This window comes from Chelonia mydas, chromosome 12 (genome assembly GCF_015237465.2).
Source record: "Chelonia mydas isolate rCheMyd1 chromosome 12, rCheMyd1.pri.v2, whole genome shotgun sequence".
NCBI classification, from domain to species: domain Eukaryota; kingdom Metazoa; phylum Chordata; order Testudines; family Cheloniidae; genus Chelonia; species Chelonia mydas.
Window position 1 is genome coordinate 15,989,619 of NC_051252.2, and position 24,968 is coordinate 16,014,586.

The 24,968-nt window shown below is 39.7% G+C and overlaps 1 protein-coding gene across 3 annotated transcripts in view; it reads right to left on the reverse strand.

Annotated features, from left to right (window-relative positions):
* Nucleotides 1-12,571: 12,571 nt before the first annotated feature.
* The window catches only part of TENT4B (terminal nucleotidyltransferase 4B), a 51,241-nt gene continuing 38,844 nt past the window's right edge, over nucleotides 12,572-24,968 (reverse strand). For 2 of the 3 annotated variants that reach the window (XM_007059655.4, XM_043526213.1), the window contains exons 6-12: nucleotides 22,936-23,064; nucleotides 19,405-19,618; nucleotides 18,460-18,586; nucleotides 18,258-18,361; nucleotides 17,281-17,468; nucleotides 16,528-16,692; nucleotides 12,572-15,288 (exon numbers count right to left, since the gene is read on the reverse strand). In XM_007059655.4, coding sequence (XP_007059717.2) covers nucleotides 15,109-15,288; nucleotides 16,528-16,692; nucleotides 17,281-17,468; nucleotides 18,258-18,361; nucleotides 18,460-18,586; nucleotides 19,405-19,618; nucleotides 22,936-23,064 — 1,107 coding nt within the window. In that variant the 3' untranslated portion in view covers nucleotides 12,572-15,108. The remainder of the gene's footprint in view (nucleotides 15,289-16,527; nucleotides 16,693-17,280; nucleotides 17,469-18,257; nucleotides 18,362-18,459; nucleotides 18,587-19,404; nucleotides 19,619-22,935; nucleotides 23,065-24,968) is intronic. The other variant, XM_037877612.2, reaches the window with a different exon arrangement.

Below are 24,968 nucleotides of genomic sequence, written 5' to 3' on the forward strand. Positions count from 1 at the left end.
ACTGGAACAGCCCAGGTGAGTGCCCTAACTGCTGAAATATTGTTTATTTGGGGGGGGAAGGGGGTGGTCTCTTTCTCAGGTCTAGGATGTAATTTCTGGTCAAAACCAGTGAGAACTTCCAGATGAAAGTTTCGTCTAAACTGACGGAGATGTTTTAAAAGGGGTGCCCTGCCTGATTTGGAGCAGGGATTTGAACCTATCTCCCTACAGCCCAGGTGACTGCCCTCACCAACGTGCTACTGATCAATGTGGGGTGGGTGTTTCTCTCCTCCACCTTACCCTCCCAAAATTGAAAAGGTCTTAGGTTTGTTCCACTTTGAATTTAAAACAATTGTCTAAACCAAGATTTTTTGCAAAACTGAATTCTTGTTTTCCATCCAGCTGTGATGAGGTCGAAACTGCATATTCTCTGAGGGTTGAAGCACAGCCCAATGGCCAGCTAGAACATGGGTGTGAACAATATGATTTTCCATGAAGACTTGAAGTGGGTGGGGAAGGGGAAACAATCAGGATTTCAGTACGGACAAAAAATGAAAGGAGACTCACTTTCTAATAATGGGACCATAAAATTAAACTGCAACACTATATCCTAATTAATAATTCTTCTAGTGACCACGACTGCTCTCCAAAATAGATGGTGATCATTTTTCTTCAATAAGTAACATTGCACAGACTCTTTAAAGATACAAATAGTCTAATTAGTGTGGAGAACATGTGTAAAATATTGTTTTTTCCACAGAGATTTTACTTCTAAGTGCTGATAAGAGAAATTAATAATGCAGGAAAAGCTATGAAACTAGTGTTATTTCAAGAATCAGTTATTTTCTATTGTTTTGTACTTCAAAAATAACCCTCAAATTGCCGTTGTCATGTAAAACATTCATTCTTTTACTCAACAGAAATAATTTTTAAATGCTATCATCGCACCAAGTTGTTTTTTTTTAAACTTAAACTACCAGCGCGTAGTAAGATAAGAAGATGGTGACTTTTTCATGAGTAACAGGAAAAAAACCGAATTCCTTCCCTTTTCTCTTAACTCTTCAACTTCCATGCTCTCAACCTCTGTATTTCAGTATACGGTCCAAAAAGTTTGCTCTGTGGTTGATGGATTACTCACCAACACGGCTCAGAACTCAAGACTTTCAGAGAGTATTTATTATTTTTAAACAGTGGCATTTATCTCCCACCTGCCGATAAACCTCGGAAGGGTTTCCCTGCAAACGTAGAGACCAATCTGAGCGAGCAACAGATGTGCAGCCCAGCTACAAAATTTTTTGGTCATCCCGGAGACCATCTTTTAGTTCCGAAGTTGCATTTTTCCAGGTATGCTCTACGGTAACAGTGTGGGTGGACAACCTCAGAAGCTTGTCTTGACACTGGGTGTCAAGTTTAGAAGTATTTCATTATTTTTATTGTCTGGCGGTTCTACACCTTTTGTTTTCCATGCTATTATTGTACCTTCACTACAGGCTTTTCGTCATCCATGAAACAGGTGTGTACACAATTAACATACACTGTCGTACCAAGCATCTGTGGGATTATCATGGGGTCTGCTCACCTCTATTGCGCCTCTTCCTGGTCACTCTGAGGGATTAGCTGATCCAGGTCTGAAGCCTCCTTTCTGCCGCTTGCTGCACACCGTTTACTTTTCTTCCTGGCTCTCAGCAAGGCAAGATGCTCTGTGTTCATGGTTTAGCCCTCCGGCCAAGTCACATATGTCCTCCCCTTCTGAGGTATCAAAGTCCCTTCTTACAAATAGGCTCAGGCAGTCTTCCCATTCACTGCCCAGCTGGTGCCACTTCCCCAGTGGCTGGTAGAGGAACCCAGGCTTACCCTCTTCTCCGAGTTCCAGTTCAAGCAGCCAAGGTCTGTTCCATTCTGGACCTTACTGCCTTTTCCCCGAGCCTTTCCTAAACTTCTAGCTCTCCCCAACCCTCCTGGGTTTGCCAGCCCCAAAACTCCCTCCTCCCACGGAGTAACCGTAGGCTACTTTGGCTCAGCCGCCCCCCAAACCCACCTCTCTTCTCCCAGGGAATGACTTCAGACTAATTCACTGCAGTCTCTTCTCTGCTTCCAACTTCCTGTCTTCATAAACCCAGCCCAGCTCATTCCTCCTCAGACAGGCTCCCTTCATTGTTCAGTCAGGGTATTACTTAAACCACCTGATTCCCCTCAGCTGTGGCCTGTCTGGTTAATTGTCCCCTTTCTTAGCTTAATTAACCCCTTCAGGACCAGTGTGGGGTGAACCCCTCATCACAGGGATGTTTGAATGTGCAAGGAATACAGGAGCGGGCTCTAATACACAGGGGTTCTCAAACTGGGGGTTGTGAGGGTATTATTTGAGGGTCGCGGTCAGCCCTAGGTGTGGCAGGCCTTGTGCTGTCAGTTTGGGCAGTTGGGACTTGGGCTGTCAGCCCCGCAAGGCACCCTACATTTCCCATGAAAATCCCAGTTCCTCATGGTTAAGATTGGCCGAGTGTAACAGAATATACCCCTGTATTCACACCCTACACACCACTGTAATAATCTTTTTACAAAGTATGCCTTGTAAGGTATCATGTAAAAACTCAGAAAGATGGGGTGAGTGCTGGGAGGGTGAACTGAGGGCAGTAGCAGTCGATGAGGGCTGGGCAACTGAACTGAGAGGGGGCTGGGTGGGGACAGAACCAAGGGGGGGACTGAGGTACAGGATTAATTGCTTGGCAGGAGACAGGCAGAGTTGCGGGTGAGAGCTCTTGCAGCAGGAGCCAAAATCACTTTATCCAATACATGTGGAAAAATGGACAACACTAATTGTTCAGAAATCAAGGAACTGGCCTAAAAAAGCCCACAATATACATATTTTTTATGTCATGATTTTTGGGGCCAATCTCATGATTTTGGGGGGTCTGACTCTCAATTTTTGATCCCTTAAAACTGGCAATAGTGCTGTGTCCTTGCTGTCACCAACTCCTCTGATTTTTATCAAGAGAGTCTCATAATATTTGATGTCCTCCACAAGGCTGCAACTCCTGGAAGCATTTGGTTTGAGGAGAGACTCTCCTTTCATTAAAATAAAGTTCTAGCCATCATGGTTACACAGGGTAGCTTGAAAATATGAATGAACGTGCATCGTAAACCTCAGAACCAAGCAGAAAAGAAAAAATCCCTAAATGTGTTTCTTTTCTTGTTTGGTTTAAAAATCCTGAGATTTAAAAATCTCATGATTTGTTGGGGGCCTGACTCATTATGTTTGAATGCTTGCGGTTGGTAATACTGTATCATAAGATTATGCAGTAGTTTTTTTCTGTCTGTGTACATAGGTAGCTTTTTATTGATCTAGTTTTTAATTCATTTAGAGGTGTCAGGATGCTCCAATGATGTGTATTTAGACTGATAAATAAGATTCCCATGACTTTATTATACAAAACAAGGTAACATAATAAAATGATCTTAGCATGAGTTGATAACGTAGCATAGGAAGAAAGGTCTAGTGTCAATGAAATCTTGATGGAAAAGTTATTTTATTATAACAGAACTAATGCTAATTTATGATAATTCAAAGGGTTTGAAAAGAAAATGCATACACAGTTACTGGTGGAGGAAAGAAATATAGTCGAGTGTTCCAGCTGCTGCTGGATTAGCCATCTACAGATTTTCTAACATGCTATGGTCTTCTCACACCTACTGCCAGGCAACCACAGTTGATTTTGATTGAAGGTCCACTCCAGTGAAGAGAAAAAATCCTAACAGTCTCCTAGATATTGTGGGATTGAACAAATACTTTGTTTGAGAATAGGCTGTTAAAGGAGAATTGCAAAGAAATGGCAGATTTGGGAAGTTATAAATGGGGGAAAGGAAATATAAACAGCAATTATTAATTCAGATCTTTTACTTCACAATATACAATATCAAATGCAGCCATGTTCTAATCAAAAGCAAGAGAAAGTATTTGCACAGTAATCTTAGACAGCAATCTCCTTTATGCAGATATCAAAAGAAATTAAAGAAAGAGAGAAGGAGCTTTTGAGTCAGAGAGGTAATTCGGGTGCTAGATTGCAAGTCTGCATAAACAATCAATCAATTTAGCAAGAATGTTTTGGCAATAGCAAGAGCTGAAAATGATCTACTACCGTGAATAAACTCTGAACCAAAGAAGAAGAGAATTGCAGTAGAGTGTTGATTATTTTAATGTAAGAATTTATCAGAACTGTTTGATTAGTTAAGCACCCATGGGGTGAAGAGTCAAACCCTGCCCCATCCATAAATTTGAACAAAAAGGACATTTTCCTATCTGTAAATTGGTTTTCTACAAACAAAGCATTAACCAGTCTGGATCAATGGGTTTCCCTCTGCTGTTTGTACTTGCCAGACAGAGTGACCAACTTCTCAGATTTCTTCTATCACCACCCAGCTGCCCCCCTTTTACAAGCTGGTTTCTAAACATTCTTCAGTTGATTTCTTCTCCTTCTGAGAAACCTCAATTAGATACAGAAACAGATCTATAGAATATAGACTGAGTTTTTCAATGTTCCTCTAAATAGTAAGTCTAAAAGCTAATTAACAGCATCCAGCTATAAAGGCATGGGGAGGTTCTACATTAAATTTAGCTTCTGTAACAAATCATTCAATATAGACTGTAAAAATAAATGAATAAATAAAATTTTTTAAAAAGTCTTCCCTTTCCAACTCCTACTCCTTTAACACCCCGGATGAACAGTACTCACTGGCTTCTCAGCTCTGGAGGCAAAGGCCTTTACAAAGCATCAGTTCTCAGCACCCACTTGCCACAAGCAAGGCTGACATGCCTTATAAGATGCATAAAGTCCACAAAGTGGCAGCCTTACCCAGCTTTTCTGTGGAAGCCTTTTCTCAGGTTGTGATGCGGGCACGGCCCTATTAAAACAAACAAAATTATGTACCTTTCCGTAACTGTTGTTCAAGATGTGTTGCACATGTCCATTCCACTGTAGGTTACTCCCAAGCAGTTGCATAGGAGCTGGGATCCGAGTTCATGGATACGCTGACTGCAAAACAGCTCGACCGAATCTGCCATCGTCCCTAGACTGTCGAGCGATGGCATAAGGAGCAGGGAACATATGAACTGATGATCAACTTGCTGCTCTGCAAATGTTCTGACCAGGGATCTGTGCTAGGAATGCCACTGATGATGCTTACACTCTCGTGGAGTGGGCAGTCAGGATGGCTGGTGGCGGAATACCCACCTGCTCGTAACGTGTGCGAATGCACAATGTGATCCAAGACTAAATTCTCTGAGCTGAGATGGGGAGACTTTTTATCCTGTCAGCTACCACTACGAACAATTGGGTGGATTTATGGAATGGTTTGGTTCTTTCTATACAGAACATTAGGGCACGTCCAATATCCAGTGAATGAAGCTGCTGTTTTCCCTGTTTGCATGTGGTTTCGGGTAGAAAACAAGTAGGAAGATTGCCTGATTGCTATGAAAGTGGGAAACCACCTTCTGGAGGAAGCTACCGTGCGGACGTATTTAAACCTTATGCTTAAAGACGACTGTATGGCAGTTCTAACATGAGGACACGGATTTACAAGACCCTTCTAGCTGAAGTAATGGCCACTAAGAAAGCCACCTTCCATGAAAGGTATAAGGGGCAGATTGTAAATGGCTCAAATGGGGGACCCATAAGTTTCAATAAGACCAGGTTTAGGTCCCAGAGAGGGCAGACTCTTGCATTGGGAAGTATAATCTTTCTAGGCCCTTGCGGAAACGGATAGACACTTCATGGAAAAAAAAAAACTGACTGGTTGTCCAGCTGAGGGTGGAAAGCCAATACTGCTGCAAGGCGAACCTTGATTGAGGAGACAGCTAAACCTTGAGGTTTCGATGTAGTAAGTACTCAAGGATGTCCTGAAGCAAGAAGACTCCACATTGGGAAGCCGAGAGAGAGAACCGCTTCCACTTGGAGAGGTAAGTAGCCCTGATGGAGAGCTTCCTGCTACCTAACAGGACTTGATGAACCTGCTCTGAGCAAACCAGCTCTCCGAGATTTAGCCATGGAGCTTCCAGCTTGTCAGGTGAAGGGATCTGAGGTTCGGGTGCAGTAGCTGACCATGGTCCTGAGAGATATTATCTCAAGAGCAGAAGTTTGTCCCTTGAGCATGCCAGTTTACAACCCAAAATTCAAAATCTGCCTGAAAAATTCTAAGACAGAGGTGATTGGAGTTGTAGTGGGGGGAGATTTTCTATCAGAGCACAATCAAACTCTCCCTCACCCCATCCCAGGCTTTTGGGAAGTGACTAGATACCTAGTCGATATCATGGTCCTGAAGTCTGGATTCTCAGTCTCCTGGCCATTAGAGAATGTTTCTCTGGCTTAGGGCGAAGGCCTGGACCCTGAGTTAGAAGGAAGGGAGTAAGCAGGGCAACCTGAGGCCTTGATGCACAGTGCTGGAAGCTGTCATACCAAAGACCAGAGAGGTCATGCTGGGGCAATGAGTACTTTGACTGCCTGAGTTTATAAAGAAAAATCTTTTAAAAGGACTCTTCAGATGAGGGATTGGGGAGGGGAATCATGATTTCAGGCTCTTTGCCAATCCTATAGAGAAGGTATTTATGGCAGGAACTTCCAGCTCCTTGAATCTGTTGCAGAATTTGGGAACTTTCCAATTGGTTTGGGAAACGAGCAGATTGATTGCTCAGAGTCCCCCGGTATGTGGTTCTTTGGCAAGTTTGCCTGGGTATAGAGTGCCCCTGCTAGTTTGAACAGCTTTGATGGCAGTTGATAAAGAAAAGTTGCCAATGATGAAGAAGACTGGCTTCTAGGCTGAGGGTCTTTCTGCTGATCGTACTCTACTAGTTAATGTACGCTACCACAGACATCAGTTCAAATTAAAACTGATTGGGTTTAGCTCTAATGCTGGAATGCTAAGCAGTACAGCTAGCAGCTCACAGCCCCTTTTTGCTGACAACCCAATTTTGATCTTCTTGGATCCACAAACATTGGGCTGAGCTGATTAAGTACAATGGGATACAGAGTAAAGAAGGCTATTTGGATTTTAAATCCTAGCCAATTTACTCTCAATGTTTGCCTAGGTCTATATTTAAAAACCACCAAGGCACCAGAACTTTAAACTTATAGACTAAACTATGAATCAGAACCATTGAAAAATGACTCGCATGGAAATACAGTAAAAAACTCCAATGTTTAGGTCATTGATAACTGGAAAACATTCTTGAGATACGCTATTTACAGTTCTGTGGAAGCATTATTTGGCTACAAAATGAGACTTACAGACCAAGCAAAAGGTCTGTGCACTATCAGTGCCCAGTGATGTGGCTTCAAGAAATGATGCATCTCCAGTGTTTTAGAAATTATGTTACATTCTTCATTAAGAAGTCTGCCTTCCCTATTGCTCAATGCCTCTGTAGTTCCCTGAAAAACTCCTGTTTTGTTGTACTTCAGACCTTTCATATTTAAAATAGACTCTGAGAGAATCAACACTAATAAAATAAAGATAATGATAATCCTCAATTAAATCTAACAGATGAGGAAAGGGAGTTGCAGTATAAGACTCACACCAGTATTAAAAAAATTGACCTGCATTATATCCTTAAACAAAGATGAAGAGGGAAAATTTGGACAGCACACCATGGGCTCAGGAGAGGGGCTTCCATAAGAGCTCTTCATGTGCCATTCACCATTGTTTGAAGAGCTCTGATCACTTGCCATGATCCTAAATAGCTTTGTAAAGGAATTCACTCGCTGCAGGAGCGTCTCCTCTTGGCCAGGTGTGGCATAGCAGCTGTCTTCCACTCAGGTACCCCTTGATGACAGTCACTCCTTCACTGCGATGGTCTCTCTTCAGTAACTTGGGCCACCAGCCAGGTCACAATTTAGTCCACCTCTTCTGTGGTAACAGAACACTCACACAAAAACAGTCCAATGTCCTCACCAGAGGATCTTTGGCCCCAACTCTAGGCCTCTGCTCTTCAGACCCTTGCCTCGGGGCTTTCTAGTGTCCTTGTCCCTTTTTCCAGACTCATGCCACCTTGCCAGTGGCAAATAGAGGAACCCAGGCCCTCCCACTGTCGTGGGTTCCACCCCAGGGACCTTGTAACCAGGAGCCAACCAGGTCCCACTCCTGGCGGCAGACTCCCTGGGCTCCTTCCTACCCAGACTTTCTCAAGCCTTCTTCCCTACAGTTTCCCTAGGTTGACACTTCTTTCAGGGCTAGGTTCCCTGAACTTATTTCTCCTCTCCTTCCCCTGGGCTTCCTCCTCCCCACCTCTCTGTTGCCAAAGAGTGACTGCAGACACTCTCCCTGCAGTTCCTTTCTGCTACAAATTTACTCTCTTTACAATAACTAGCCTGCTCCTACCCAGATGGGCTTCATGCCCCAGGTAAGCATGGCTCTCCCTTCAAGTGCAGCCAGGAAACACAACTGGCCTCCAAGGTCCACATTAACCCATTCAGGGCCTGAGTGGGGTGCATACCTCATCATTGACCTGTATTCTAAATTTATGCTGGAAGTTGCCCAGAGTAATCTTTAATGAGCCAGTGCTGCATAACGTACACATTCTCAGACATCCTGTAATGTAAACCACATATGTAGCACTGGGAATAGCATTCACAACCTTTGGCTCCCAAAGCACAGGCCTGTGCCACGTAACGTAGCTTCTTTAGGTTGTGACACACAAGACTTCCCTTCCAACATGCAGTGATTAAAAGCTTTGACAGCAGGATTGAAAAACAAAACTCATGCCTTACCTCATAATTTTCTCCAAGTCCCCAACTCTGCCCAAGATGCAACAGATGTAGCCACTCTCCCCTCCACATAGATTTGGGAGCACAACCAGACAAATTCGGGGCTCAGCCATGCTTCTTTAGATCCTTTCTTGAATACACCCAGAGCTATAACAACACTAAGTAAATAAATGCTAGGTGTTTATGATTTCAGAGAGCAGAGCATTTGAAGATCTATCCAGCTATTCCAACAGCAATGCAAGTTGAACAGAAAATATGCACGTGGGACAAACCTGCACATTAGAAGAAAAATCATGAAGTAACGCAAATCTCTCCCCAGCATATGCCTGGCTGCCATTCCTACTTTGTGATTTAAAGCCGTAGCTACATAGATGGAGGAGATTCTGCAGGCTGAACTCCTCCTGAGGTGCTGCTTAAGTCTCTTCACTTACTTGTGTGTCTTAGCAGCCATTTGGGAGCCTGCCAAACATATCCACGGAGGTTTCTCAGAAATGCAACACCACACCCCATACCAAAAGATCATTTAGAAACTTAAAGTCATCCGCCCCTCTTAAGAATAAATTACAATAGCTGGACTTTGAAATACAGAAGATTTAGACCTGCCCACTCGCTGCAGAAAGATCTGGCAATGGTCTAAGGCGACCCAAGATTAAATGGTTGGTATGCTTCTGCCTCTCAATCTGACTAGATTCAGAGTAATCACAGTGGGGTTGGCAGACATGAGTAAGCTGTAGGAATGGAGAGTGACGCACTAATAAGAGATGGGACTAAAATGGAAAAGCAGAAAATAAAGCAGTCTATGGAAAAACAAAGTGTAGCATAGAATGTCAACCAAAGATTTCATAGTATTGTACAGATAGCACAGAACAGAGTGGAAGGGCAATGCAGAATTATCAGTTAAAGACCTTTGGCTCTAGAGTTAGTTATCCACTTTTATGCAGAAGGGTCAATCTATTGAGACTACAGCTGGAGTCAACACACTTTATTTATGTAATGTCAATCCTCATCTTAAATTACTGGGTATTTTTATTTCCAGTTTATCACTGGGATGTGGCTGAGTAACTTCTGATCACATAGTTGTGTGATCTGTTTCAGGATCATAAGGAATGCCACACATAAAAGTGGGAAGAGTCCATTTTTAAAATATCAGATGTAGCAAAGAACTTGACACATGGATATTTTCTAAAGTCATTTGTTTTTCTACAAATTACCTCCCACAAGGTTTAACAAAAAGAAGTGTTAGAAAAAAATCATTAAAATAAGAAGCAAGCCTTGTAAATCCTTAGGAGCCTGCATAGAAGGTGAAGTTCGGGAAGACAGTATCTTGCACTACAGTTCCAGAGGTGGAGAGCCTGGCCCTCTCAGGTACAGCTGGGGAAGGACTGGCAGATATAGCACCTGGATACAATGTGGGCTTCTCCCAAGCAGTAGAGGCAGCATTGATGTTCACTGCTGACCGAGAAGGAACCTGGGCAGGAGGCACAGATTTTAAAGCCTGGGGTCTTCAGCATAGTCCGCATGGATGCGGGGGGTACAGGAGAAAAAAAACAAAACAAAAACCCAAACTATCTATCCTACTCAGTAAAACTACTATAAAACACTATAAATTGCAAAATTCTAAAACTAGGTACAATAATTTTTTTTTTTAAAAGGTGAGTCACAGACTAGGACATTGAAAGTTCTGATCCGAACCATGCGGTGGTGAGATGAAATTGGAGACGCAGTCAGTCCACCCTTTTATCAGCTCACACGAAACCATGAGGCAATCCAGGGTGCATGTGCAGACCAATGGATGCTACTTTCAGGTTCTCCAGCTCAGACTACATTGTGCACATTCATAATATCCTCAGTGGAACACAACAGGGACCATCGCTCAATGAAATTTTGTTTACTGGCTGGTTAATTTGTTTCTTTATAAAATAAGCACTCTGTATGGAGAAGAATCAGGCTTTTTTCCTATAAACACTACAAGAGTGGTACGAGTATGAGAACAAACAGCTTATATAAGTTCTATCCTTGTAAAAATACTCAAACTTTTTTTTAAAACAACCAGTAAGGAAGTTAAACTTAAAAGGAACAATAGTCTGACATCCTATGAAAGAATATTTTTTAAATGTTTCTTATTTTTTCTTCTAAATACTTTTGCTGTTCTTGGTAGCTGAAGCAGCAAGAAAACAGAAAGAGCTTTGTTATTCTGGATTTTGAAAGGTTCATAAAAGAACAGGCATTGAAGTATCTTCAAAAAGTATGTGTCTACCTACTGGTTGGTTTTCCCCTCTTTTTGTATTTAAAATTGTAGGATCATGCATTGGTACAATGCATTGATCTGTTTCAGGGCAACTGAGAGCTTCAATCAAAACTAAACTCTGATACAAGGACCATCTCTGTATTTGTATTATAACTTTGTACAACACCTAGCACAGCAGAGCACCAGTCCTGAATAGGGTCTCTTGCTGCTACTGAAATACATGGCTAATGTGATGCAGCTGTGGCACAAGTGCCAACTTCCAACTCTGACGACGAACCAGATTCATCTGACCAAGGAAGTGCAGTTCCTGTTGATGCCGCGGTCAAGAGAGGATGGCATTGGCGAAATCACTGCCGGCTTGCCTTTCAGCAACACTGTATAAGGGTACTAGAGTGCCCAGAGATGCCCATGGTACCAGGTGCTGAACTCCAGTAGTCTGCAAATCCTCGTGAATGACCATCCAAAGCAGGTTAAACGATTCTTGATTCACCAGCATTGCTGGTACTGAAACTTGGCAGATTGCATGCCATGGCATATGGCCTCAGGGGTTGAATGCATTGGGATAGTCTCTTGCTGTTGCTGAGCTAACAAAGATGGCACGGCTGAGCCAAATGGTTTCACCGTAGAGGTTGATCTCAACAAGACAGATACAAAGGCCAGAGTCAGCTATCCTGTCTGAGGTGCTATTTGTCAGCATCGAATGCACTCTACCCTCCTTTCCAGCAGGTTTGCTGGACTTCAGTGCTGGGGACCCCAATGTTCTCGATGCTGTGTTCTTTGATGCCATCTTCCGGTGCCTCTTCTTCGGTATTGGAAAAGATTGATGTCGAGCCTCTGCCAAGACCGGAGGAGTGCTCCTAATCAAAGCAAACATGCTCAGTGTGTGCCCCAAACAAGGAGGCTCTGAGGATGAGATAGGGCTGCCTCCATCAGAAGGTGCTTCGGCATGATCTCCCTGTCCTTTTTAGATCTTGGTTTAAAGTTCCTGCAGATTTAGCACCTGTCCCAGATCTGAGTTTCTCCTAGGCACCTGGAGTGTGTCATTAACCAGCACTGGCTTCTGGCCTCCATCGCAAGGCTTGAAGCCTGGAGTCTGAGGCATGCCCCGGCACCAGTACCCAAACAGCGGGAACTGAAAAGTACACAAAGTACTCCAGTAAAAGGAAACCTAATATTAAAAATATCCTCATACTCAACTATCAATTAGTAACACTAAGAACAAGGTAAAACTTGCAGCAGTAAGGCAGAATGCTTCAACAACAGTCCTGGGCAGTAAACAGGAAGTAAAGGGGGTTGGGCTCTGCCCTTTAAACCATCACACACAAGCATGAGGCAGCAGAGGTTGCGTGTGCCACCGTCAGGTGCTGCAGATGGAAGTCTCCGATGCTAGTGCACTGGGCATGCACACACCTGAAGTGGAATGGACATATACAATCACTCAAAGAAGAAGCAGTCATACAAAGAGGAAGTACATCAGGAAAAATGAATGAGAAAAAAAATCATACTATGAACAGGAGCTTTTAAATAACCTGTTCTATCTACAATATTGCAGAAGAAAAAAATGTGTGAACGTCAAGAATGCTGATAAACTAGAGTATTTAGATTAAACATTTATTTTTTCATATATTCACAAAATCTTCACAAAAGTACTGAAACTCAAAAAGGAACTAGACTTGAATCAAATACAGAGATGAAATATACAAGACAAATGAGCAGGCAAACTAAAAGGTCTTGAAAGTATTTTACTTCAGATTGAAAAATGAACAGTTCAACTGTTCTGTTTAAATAAAGATTTGCAAGATATACAGTATTTTATGAATACAATGCTGGTCATTTGAGGCAATGTAAAATACACCTCAATTTTTCCTTCATGCTTCTTTTCTCTTTTAGAAAGATACTGTTTACCAAAAAGAAACTTGCAGTCCTGGAAAAGCTATTTTCCATTAAATTTATGAAAACCATAAATTGAGGCAATCCTAAGATTCCCAACGGAATCAAGATTATCTTCCCGCTACCACCACCTTAAAATTATCACATGCTTACTGGAACACTAATATCTGCACCCTAAGAGTTCATCTGCTTTCAACAATGAGGGTGATTCTTTTTAAAAACACTTCAGTGTGGTAAATGCGATACAGATCTTTGCAAGTATTAAGTGTTTGGAACAGTTTTGCTAATAGCAGCTAACAATACTGGATTAATATAATTTATAAATAATTGTTCCCTAAGCGGTGAACATAAATCTACACATTCACAATAATCTAAAACAAAATAAATACTGTGATTATGCATAATGTGGTACAACGTGTACTAGTTTCCATGAACAAAAGCGCAACATCTTGTTAATAAAAATTATCTGATCAGAATAAAAATGTGAATCTAAAATTTAAAACATTGTCAAATTAACATCACTTTTTAAGCTCTTAATGTTTGTATGAGTAAATGTTATGAATTTCCATCTTTTGGAATATATATTTTCCTTTTTGAAGTAAAACACCAATATGTTGTTGAAAATGTTTATTTCAGTGATGACATTAGTTTGGGTCTTGTTTTAGCATTATTTCATTTAAAAAGTCATTGCACTGATCACTGCCCATTAAAGGTCAGGTTGGTCTGCAATGTTTTGTATATGTATATAAAAAAAGTAGTTCTAAAAGCTAACCGTACTTTTTATAAAAACATCATCTCCAAGACAGCTGCATTAAATGCATACAGGTATGCTGAACGCAAACTCTTTCCTCTTTAAAGAAAAAAATGTTGAAGTAAATGCCACTTAACATTCTATCATTAAAGTGCCCCCAACTTCTTTTTCAAACTATACACGTGAAGGTAATCATACATTTAATTTGCTTTCATGGCATTAATTTATTGCAACCAAAATTTAAAGTGTAACTGAACCAGACAGTGTTAAAACTTTTGATTAAAGGTAACAAATTCAATGAAGTGGTACTAGGAGGCTAGGAAAGGTTTGGGTCTTTAAGGCAATACAAACTATATTTCTATTATTTGAAGACTAATTTTTATTAGTGTCAATATAAAAATGCTTAAAAGGGGAATGAGAAAAAATATTTTAATAGGAAAATGTACTTATAGCTTTAACAGTTATTCTCTCCCACATGAGTTTAGCAAAAATATATTAAAGACCAAAAAAAATGACTTTGAGGGGAAAAAAGGCACAAACAAAAGGAGTGGGATTGGAGCAGCCCAGGAATGCAAACATTTATAACAAATGGAGTTGGCTTTTTTTCTTTAAAAATGGGAGACTGCTGGCGGGGTGGTGGGAAGAGGATGACAGACAAACTGAAAAACCCCCACTGCCTAAGACGACGGAACTCTAGAAAATAAGGTGAAGGTTATTTGTCAGAGATGACCAAAAGGTCAGTGTTTACACAAAAGTACATGTACACTTTATACAAATGAGACTTCATTTGCCACCATAAACCTTTTTCTTTCTAGAGGAACAACTTCTGAAGATCATAAATGTTCTATTAAATCATTTCAATGTGAAGGAAAAGCAATTCTGAGCAATATAACTAGTAGTGTCTTTATATAGATGTTAAGATGACAATTCAGATTTTCCAAACTAATCCTGAGAAAAATTCTGTTTACAATTTAAACAGTAATGTTATGTAAAAAGTATTAACAAATCCACTATTACAAATGTCAATTTTCCTATATGGTCATCTATATATACACACAATAAAATGGTATATGCAAAAATAATAAAAAATCATGCACGAATTACTTTTTCATCTTTAAAGGCTGGGTTTCCCTCAAAATACAATTTTTCACCTTTTTTTCCTTTTTTTGTGTTTTGTTTGTAATCTGCCAAACACACTGAATACTACCTCTACAGTTCAGCATGAGCTGATGGGAGATAAATTTATTTTACATTCAAGATTTTATATGCTAAATGACCCTGTTGTAGCATATGACATCAAATGATCAGCCTTTTTTCCTCTTTTTGCAGTGATCAATCTTCATGATCCGTTCCGTGGCGAGCTGGGAAAAAAATGCAGTTGCTAATCAATGTCTGAACAGTCTGAAGCTCCACAAGAGATCCAAGGAGTCACTATCAAACTATCCTGTAGCATGAGATCATTGCACACAGAAGAACAGTCATAAAATAGGCAACTATCTACAAAGGTCAGAAAGGGCCACGTCTCTCTTGTGTTTCCTCTTTTTGACATGGAAACACTGATGTGATTTACTGCCTTGATGCTGTTTGTTTGTCACTGAGGTACCGTGGTTTGCGTTTGTTGGACCCTGGAAGCCTTTGCTGGAGGAAGAGCGAAATAACCTTGCTGATCCATGCTGTAAAAGAAAAAGGACATGGTAAATCAACATTAGAGTAAATAGAATATGGCTGTTACAACACTTGTATTACTGGTTAATAAATAAAAACACTACAGCTTCAAGAGACAGTGCATTTGAAAAGAGCTTGACATGAAGGGAAGAATCACATCTGTGCTTAGCCTGCAGCACAAGAAGTTCTCTTTCACTTCAGCAACCTCAGAAGAGACATAAACAAGATGCTGGGCTCCAGCCCTTAAATAATACAATTAAAAGAACGACAGGATTACATAACTTAATTCAAGGTACAAAGTGAAGTATTAGTCCCTGTGTTTTAAAAAGGATAAGACTGATTTTACTTGTGTGCTACATGCAAGCCAGAACTGTAACAGTTGCACTATACCTTACTGAAACAGATTCAGAGTCAAGAAAATGGGAGAGATGAGGATCACCCAGTGGTATTTCTTGCACAAGGAGAGGGCAACATTCACCCACATCACAATGCACAGAAAGTGCCTTATGGTTCACCCTTTGAGATACATAGTGCCTAGTTTGCAAAGTGTCTAATTTACTATTCGCTGGAAATCTTTAACAGATGTCTGTAAAAATATTTACATCTAAATAAGTAGAAAAATACTTCTGAAACGCTACCATTCAGGAATAAAGTTCCAGACTAATATTTATGCTGTTCTAACTATATTACTGTAAAAAATGACATGTCACCATAAACTGAAGCTGTGCAAATCGAACACTGCTTTGAAATCATGATTTTCCAGACTACTGTATTGTCACAGGACTACTGTTTAACAAGAGGGACTTCGCCTTTTGGTGTTTGAGATTGTCAGTCAAATTATTTTTTATCATAATTTTTTTTTGGGGGGGGGGGGTCTGATCTTTATGCTAAACTAATTAAATATGCATTTCTCCAATAAAAACAGAAACTCTTAATTTGGGAGGCAGGTCTTAAATTTGAATATAAATCCTTATAGTACAGCTAAAAGCAGGTGACAGCTAACATGTCAGGCTCATTTTCTCTGGGGGTAATCACACAAACCTCTATTTGTGCAATACCTCACGAGGAAAATAGCCCTCTTACTCTACTGTGGTTTAAAAATAGAAATGAAAGTCAGCAGGAAAAAAAGAAAGGCTCCACATTTTCACCACAAACTGTCCTTTCCATAAGGTCTTCATACTTTCAGGAGAACAGATACCATTAAAGTAATTAAAACGTTTAAGATTTCTTTTAAACATTTCACAAACCTGCGATTTGTTTGTGCTGTTGGATGTATTAGCTGTTTGGCTGCTTTGCCTTTTCCCACTGGACTGGGAGGATTCCAGTGCTATTTCTTGTGACCCCACTCTGTTTGTAGTAGATTGATGGCAACTCAACTGTTTAGAGGTTTTGCATGGTGTTCCGTCAGAATCCTTCATGCAAATATAGGTATTAGTAAATTTATATTTTTTAAATAAAACTAAAGTGGACAAAATCGAGGAGATAAACATGCTGGTCCTGCTAAATATTAATCCTCTTAATCCAGGACTCTAAAAACAACCAACAAATGGGTGCTGGCTTGCAAATACATTGATGCATGACTGATTCCATGAGATCTTTAAATTAGTATATTAAACCAGATTAAAGAAATAAAAATGGAGAGTATTCAAACAAGTGTTTATCAGGTAGTTTTGGAATTTTTCCTACATTATATTTATTTCTACCTATCTCTTTTGAAACACAGGTATTTTACAGATGAAAAGGAGGCAAAGAATGTGATTGTACTCATATAAGGGAGAGCACTTTTCATACAGATGTAGAGGTACATTATGTCAGTTATGTGTTTTCTGGCAAGACAATTCATTAGAATAAATAGGAGTTATATGAAGAGCTTCACCTTACATACATCTGAGATATGTAGGAAATGATTGGTTATGCCTATATTGTTACACTGTGTACATATACAAAAAAGAGGGAAAAAAAATCTAATCAAGTTTCAAACAAAAACTTTTAATACTTACTACATCACTAGAGCTGGACAAAGTAGAAGATGAGGAAGACAATGGACCTGATGAAGAGTTTGAAGAATGTTTACTGAGTGTTTCTGAAGTTTTACTTCTAGATTTTCCCAGTGCTTCATTCACTTCAGAGAGATTATTGTTACACTTGTCCAGCTGCTGAGTATCTACTATCAAAGTTACTCCATTACCTGGAATAAAAGAGTAAATGGAAGAAAGAGTATTAATTTCTATTAAGTGCTGCATTTTGTAAATATAGCACAGCATTTCCTCAGGAGTAGTCCCAGTGAAGTCAATGAATTGCACATATGAGTCAGAGCTTCGGGACTGGACTCATATTCAAAAACCCCACTACTGTATGTGAGGAAAAACTGCCACCAACTATGCATAGTCCAACTACATGAAAGTTCAAAAGGGAAAAAGCATTTCTGGGGTCTATCAGTTAGCTCTCCTTGTCTTGGATAGGATTGTTTTGGGATAGATTTTCAAGAATGCTCAGCTATCTACGAGTCTAAATAAAATGACCCAATTTATAAAGTGCTCATCACCCAACAGCTCCCATTTTTCCCCTCAATGGGATCTCCTGGGTGCTCAACAGTCCAAAAAAATCTGGCTCCTTTATTTGGGTTCCGAATGGGAATTATTGGGTGCAGAGCTCTTCTGAAAATCTTGTCCTGGGTGTTTTTGTGAAAAGTGGTAAAATAAGGAGCAAGAGTAGCGTAGAGGGAGAAGCAGTCACATCAAAACAGGGTAGACTGTGTTAAGGCAATTCTCACTATTGTATAAAACTAAAGTGTTCCGGTTTCTTACATATAGACAGAAGCCGCTTCTTTAGTTATAGAGGAGATGTAAAATGCCCTGTTCGTATTTAGACCTACGCCCTTTAACTGGTCTGGGTCAAAGGCAGCAACATTTTTTTACATTGCTGACCATGCAAAAAGCTTGCAAAGCAAGCATGACGCTGGGTAGCCAAATCTTACCATTGCATGAAGACTCAGTCCGACTCTGCATTCCCCAATGCTTTGATATCCACTCTCTGTATGAGGCCACTTCTTGCGTTACTCTAATTATTCTACCTAATATACTGTAAAGAAAACAAAAACAAAAGCAAAACCACGGATTAGTTTTAAATACACAGGAATATATGTAACTAATGGTTTGACTTGACATTTAAACTTTTACCTTTCAGTTTCATTGTTGGGATAATATTTAGCTATTGGTGATACAGCATGGCTCAAAACAACATATGCATAATCAAAGGCCTGTTTCACTTGCATGGCACCATATGAACTCCTCCCAACATCATTACCTTAAAAATAAATACATAGATAATCCATTAATTCTATGCAATGCTTACTGACTTTGAAACACTGGAGTAAGAGCTCACAGAAAAATGAGCTTTTAGAAAAAAAAAGGATTTGCTTTCTTTGAAATCCTGACCCACCTTAAATCATTTCTTGTGTGGGATAAAATACAAACATTAATGAACTGAGAAAAATACACAAAGGAATCTAAAACCCCAGAGGTAACTGGAATCTATGATACAAGTAGATGTCAAAATTGGAAAATCCATACACAATGTGAAAAAGAAAGCATATACTGTATAAAACATAAATACACCTATTTTTGTGTCATCTTCCACATGAGGTTTCAGATAAATAAGGCTTTGCAATAGCAATAATCACCCTTTAGTCACTGTCAATTATACCAAAAACTGAACCCTATTAATGGAAAATCAGTGTTGTAACAACACACAGTGAAATCACTAGGTATTCAGAAAAAAGAACAGGAGTACTTGTGGCACCTTAGAGACTAACAAATCTTTTTGCAGATACAGACTAACACGGCTGCTACTCTCAAACTAGGTATTCAGGTCACTTTAACTCATGCCATAGTATCCTGTTGGTTCTATAGAGATGACAGGCTAACCCCTATTTCTGGAATGCTTTATAAATAAAATGGGCATTTTCTCTTGGAATTCATAAACACAGTCTTCAAAAACTGAATGAGGATTTTTTTAAAAAAAAAAGTGAAAGAAATTACTTTTCCTGTTTGACTCCTTTGGGTTAAATTTTTGAGCCTACTCAGTATGCCATAGTTGACATTTTGCATATTAAGCTATGATACCTGGCTGTAGTGGATCTTCAATATATAGCATTGATGGTCTATAGCCATCCAGCATACTCTTTTGCACTTCATCTTTAGCCACATATGAACCACCATTCTTTATTCGGATTCCAGTCTTCAGGTAATTGAAGTGACGTCCATATAATTCAAAAAATTCTATTAAAAGGACACCATAGTTGGCACTGTGGATACAGGCATCTTCCCTGGGATGTAGCTATTAAACAAGGAAAAATAAACTTGTTTTCTCTTGTCTTAAAGATTCCAGACTTCAAAGTTTTTTTATATTCCTTCTTATGGACCAGAAATAACCTATCTATATACAATTATCTTCCTTGACTTAAGCTGTTTAAGGTATTTAATAGTTGACAGTATCAAAGCATTTTACAGCATCCTTGTGAGGCAAGCAAGCATCCCCCAAATTTTAGAGATGCAGAAACTACGTGAATTTCCAAGGCAACCAGAAAAGTTTGTGTCAGAGCATGGATTACAGCTCTGGAGTTCAATTCCCAGATCTGTGCTTGGAACACAAGCATAATTTAGCCTGGCCAGCTGTCTAAACATGGGCCATACACTACTGTGTATGGATTCTGAAGTATGAGTAACTGGCTGAAGTTGCCTTTCAGAATATGTAAAAACTTAAGTGGATATCAATGCATTTTACTGATCACAAAAATGCCATTAGTCATCAAAAGCGAGATCTGGGTTGAGGGTAACTAAATGTTCTTAAAACGATGTATGCTTGCTCAGCTCATTTGCTTAATACCCAGAATATTCTTTTAGTTGACCACTATTTCACAGCTGCTGTGGGGTTCCAACTCTGGGAACAGACTAAAAAGCCTGATCGTCAAGCTAGTCTTCTACTATGAATGTATGAAAATATATTTACTATTAAAGCATATCATTTATTCAAAGTTAAGACATATATGGAAAAGCCAGAACGTGATATATTCCAAATTTCTGCAGTACTTTTCATGAGTACCATAATATTGTTATACAGATATTTGTGCATTATATAATTAGTGCCAAAATATTTTATTACAATTAGCTGAATCCTCTAGAAATTAATAACACAGGTGATCCCATGTAAGTGTTTGGGATAACTAAACAAAGACAAAGGAAACAAAACCATGAGTCACATACTCATAGAAAATATACAGCAAGTATAACCCAAAATGAACAGGTATTATAAAGATATCTGCAGCTAATTGTTAATCTGATAATGTATCCTGTGCTAATTAAATAAAAAAGTGATAAAACGTATGGAGGTAAGCCTAGTTTACCATGAATGATATATCTGATACTGATATACCAAAGTGCTTCAATCTGTGGGTGTGAAATCAAATGTTAAAAGTCTTGAAGATGTTATGCTTTAGTTTCAATCTGATTAAAAGTACTTGGGCTATAGGAAACTGAAGATACATCATCACTGCAGTATAAGAACATATCTTCCCAGGATTGAAAAATGGGAAGAATGAATAGAAAATTAAATTGTAACAGAAGGAGGAATTTTATTTTTTTTTTAAATAAAAGAAATATAGAAGCAACTTAGAAAAGTAATACTATATTGCCATTTTGGGATTCTGGGACATTACAATACACTCCTCTACTCAAAGCATTAAAATGCCACCTGAAACCTCTTGATAACATTATGCAAGCATTAGTACATGATTATCCTAGATACCTACATATTTTATGTACAGCTGACAAATGCCCATGTCGTGTACAGAGAAGACAAGATCGAGGAAAGGAAGAGAAGCGGACAAGAAAATTAATCCTGCCAATACCGTAAGTATTTACAATTAATACTTTTATTAGATCTTGGGGTTTTAACATGGACAAACCACTTGTGCTTTACTCATGGCTGTGATATGGTCCAAACCTCTTAATGGAATACAGCTTTAATACGCATTGTTGGTGGCTACATTAGTCTTTATTCCTTAGGAGTTTTCATCTAATTTAAAGCATAAATCTGCATGAATCACAAACTGATTCCACTGGATTGATTCAGGTTCATAGTTATCAAGGATGTTAAACCACTGAAGACAATTTTTCCCCTCGCCACGTAATTTGTTTTTGGGTTTTAGTGAGATATATGGTTAGCCTTTGATGGATGTTAATCACCTGTGTTAATGAAATTTATGGTTGTATTCCATGCCAAAAAACCCCACCATCTGAACAGTCTCCCTTTTGCGTCTTCTTGAGAGAGAAATGAAATGGTCATAACTTAAGCTACCCTCTCACTCTTAGAGCATCTCTATGCTGCACACTCTTTACAGCAGTGTGCAGTGTACGTACACTGCATGCCTCCCTAGCATGGGTATAAACAGCAGGGTAGACAGTGAGGCACTGCTTTACCGAGTAGCATATACACACATGCCAGAACCTTAGGGTTTATACTCCACATGGTTCTCTATATGCTCAAGCAGCAACTCTCATAGCCAAACTGCTATTTTTAGCAGCACAGTGTCCCACTGTCTCCCCACTGCAGGAGTCTTTCTCCATCGCAGGGAAAGACTCCAGCAGCAGGGAAAGGATCTGGCAGCTCCCTACAGCCGGGACAGACTCCACCAGGATGGATCTGTCAGAGCCTTTCCCTGCTTGCAGCTAAAGACTCCAGCAGCGGAGAAAGGCTCTGGCAGGAAGGAGGCAGCAGGGAAAGGCTCTGGCAGCTCACTGTGGCCGGAACCTTTCCCTGCTGCCTTCCAGAGCCTTTCACTGTCATGTGTAGCTATGCATATGCTAGTGGTGTACAGTGTAGACATACCTCTACGGTGGTCCCCAACAGAACAACATGATGTCTCTTGTACTACCGCTGTTCAGAATGAATCCAGAGTTTAAACAAAGAATTTCAGGCTAAAGGAATGCCAAGAAATTACCTTGAATGTGGTTCTATTCTGAAAAGTGGCTATATAATAAAAAAAAGGTACTCAGTCAACAGAACCATGTGCATGCACACATGCATGTGGTAGTAGCACTAAGAATCAGATCTGCCAACTTCAGATAAAAATGTTTAGACTACTTTTTATACTTGTGAAACCCTCCAAAGCAAAACACAGCTATGAATGTGAGATCTGGATTATAATCTGTCATATTTTCACCAAGTTTTTAAACTAAATTCCAATTGTAGAACCAAATTCTGTCCTCATTTACAACTGTGCAACTCAACTGTAGACAATGAGGTCTACAGGCATAGAGTGCAGAGTCTGGCCTTCACTGGTAATGTTTCTGATGTTGCATGAGCAGGAAAGAACATCTTGATTTTCAGAGAGAGGTTCAGCTGGCAGTTAAGGGGAGCGTTTATATTATTTTAAGACTTTTTAACTGAGCAAATTTAATCGGCAAGTCACTGAGTGACAGACATGCAATGCTATGATGCCATTTTTACAGTCACTTTTCAGAGTAGAACCATACTATAAATTTGAGGAAAAATGTAAAAACAAAAAATAATTTTAAGTTAAAATGCTTAAGTAACTTAAAACAAGAAACAAATCCTTTTTGCCCTAATGGCATCAATAATTTCATTTAACTTACCTGGAGGAAGCTGACAGCCATTAAAAAAAGACTATAAGAACCAATTCCACCTGTGAATACTTCATTAAGGTCCCTCTGTAACAGGAACTGTTTTAATACTAAAACTAGATATGGTAATACAGGATATTTCTGAAAAAGAACAACACGGATGTTAGGCTAATATTGTACATATGTACACATTTGCTGTGAAAACTACACCGAAATTGGCTGTTCATAAACACTGAGACCAAGATAAACATATAAACACTGACTCACTATATAAAATGGTAAAGTGATGGCCAAAAGACATCTTTTGGCATTTTTTGGACATGTAACGGAGAAGAGGTGGACTTAACGCAGCTTATGGACAAAACAGTTTTTGTATTTAAATTAATGAGGGGCAGTGGTCTTCTATTACTAATATCTATTTCAATTAATACAACAGTAGAGAGGAAATGAGCTGGTTTTGTTTGAATCAAACACACAGACATACTTCTTTTCTTACAAGATTAGACAAATATGCACTGAGAACAAAGGGAAAGTCTGTCCAATGTGTAGCAGGACACTTAACAGGTAACAAAGCTCCCCACTTCTCAGCTGATATCCAAAACAAACTGAGGTCTCGATCCTGCAGACACTTATAACTTAACACCTTTGGAGTAGCCCATTGAAGTACCTATTAAATACAAAACCATTAAATCTACGAACTATTTCAGAAAGTACAGTCACTTACCTTACAGTGACTGGTTCTTAGGAAGTATTTTATCTGCAGGGATCCCACTCTGGGTTTCTGGCTACCAGTTCTCTCTCTATGGAGCTGGGTTTCAGGGGTCTTATCTAAATAGACTGCAGGACTTCCCCCCCCAGCACACTAGGCATCAAATCTAGTACCTGGAACTAGTGAGTAGTGCTGGACAGAAGTATGTACTAAAGTTCCAAATTGCTGCCCTGCAACTTTTTGATATAAGGACATTTCTCAAGCATGCCAAGGAGATCATTTGGGTCCTAGTAGAGTGTACTTTAATATGAGAGGGTGGAGCTAATTAATTTAGTTCAGAGGAGATGTTAATGCCATCCAAAACCTATTTCAGGAAAGTCTTTGGGTCATAACAGTCCACCCTCCAGGCCCGTCCCCAGGTTTCTACAAATAGTCTAGGTGACTTACAGAAAGGCTTTGTTCTACGGAGGTAGTTGGAGAGGGCCCTCAAGACAGAGCATGTCTAGTTTTGGTCCTTCATGTGTTTAATGAGTTTTTGTTTTTGTAGCTGTCAAGGGAGACACACTGGAAGGTTTATGTATTGATTCAAAAGGAAGTCTGAGACCATGTTTGGTGAGGTCCAAGAGTAACCTTGTCTTTGTGAAATATAGTATAAGGAGGTTCTACCATTAACACCTGAATCTTGCTCAAGCTTTCAGCAGAGGCAACAGCTACTAAAAAGGCTGTCTTCATAGAAGGGTGGCATAAAGAGTATGAAGCTAAAGGTTCAAAGGGGGTAGGGGGAGATTAATTAGGTCCAGGAATACAATATTTAGGTCCCAGGAACGGGAAAGTCCATTACTGGGGAAAGTGTGTGGATCACATCTTTTCAAGAAAGTAGACATAGATGGATGTCAGAATACACTGGAGAGTGACAAGCAGATATTGTGGCTAAATGAACCCTAACCAAACTGGCTGAATGTCCTGAATGTTTCAAGGGTAACTAGTCCATAACAGGAACAGATGTCTATGGATTGAAGATCATGCTGAACATCCCAGAGTGAAAACAGTTTCCATTTGGAAATATACATTTGTCTTGTAGAAGCCTTTATGCTTTGAATCAATATATCTTGTACCTCTATGGAGCGGCTCCTGTCTATAGCACTTAACCAGCTAGCATCAGATATACAGACCAAGGGTCTATGTGTATGATCGGAGTACCAGAACTGATGTACCTCTGCTGGTACTATCAATATTAGCCAGCCATTGTCCCGTCTTACTCTTCTGGAGACTAATGGGATTAGCAGGAGGGCATACATCAACTGTCCGTTCCACTGGATCAGGAATGCATCCAAAT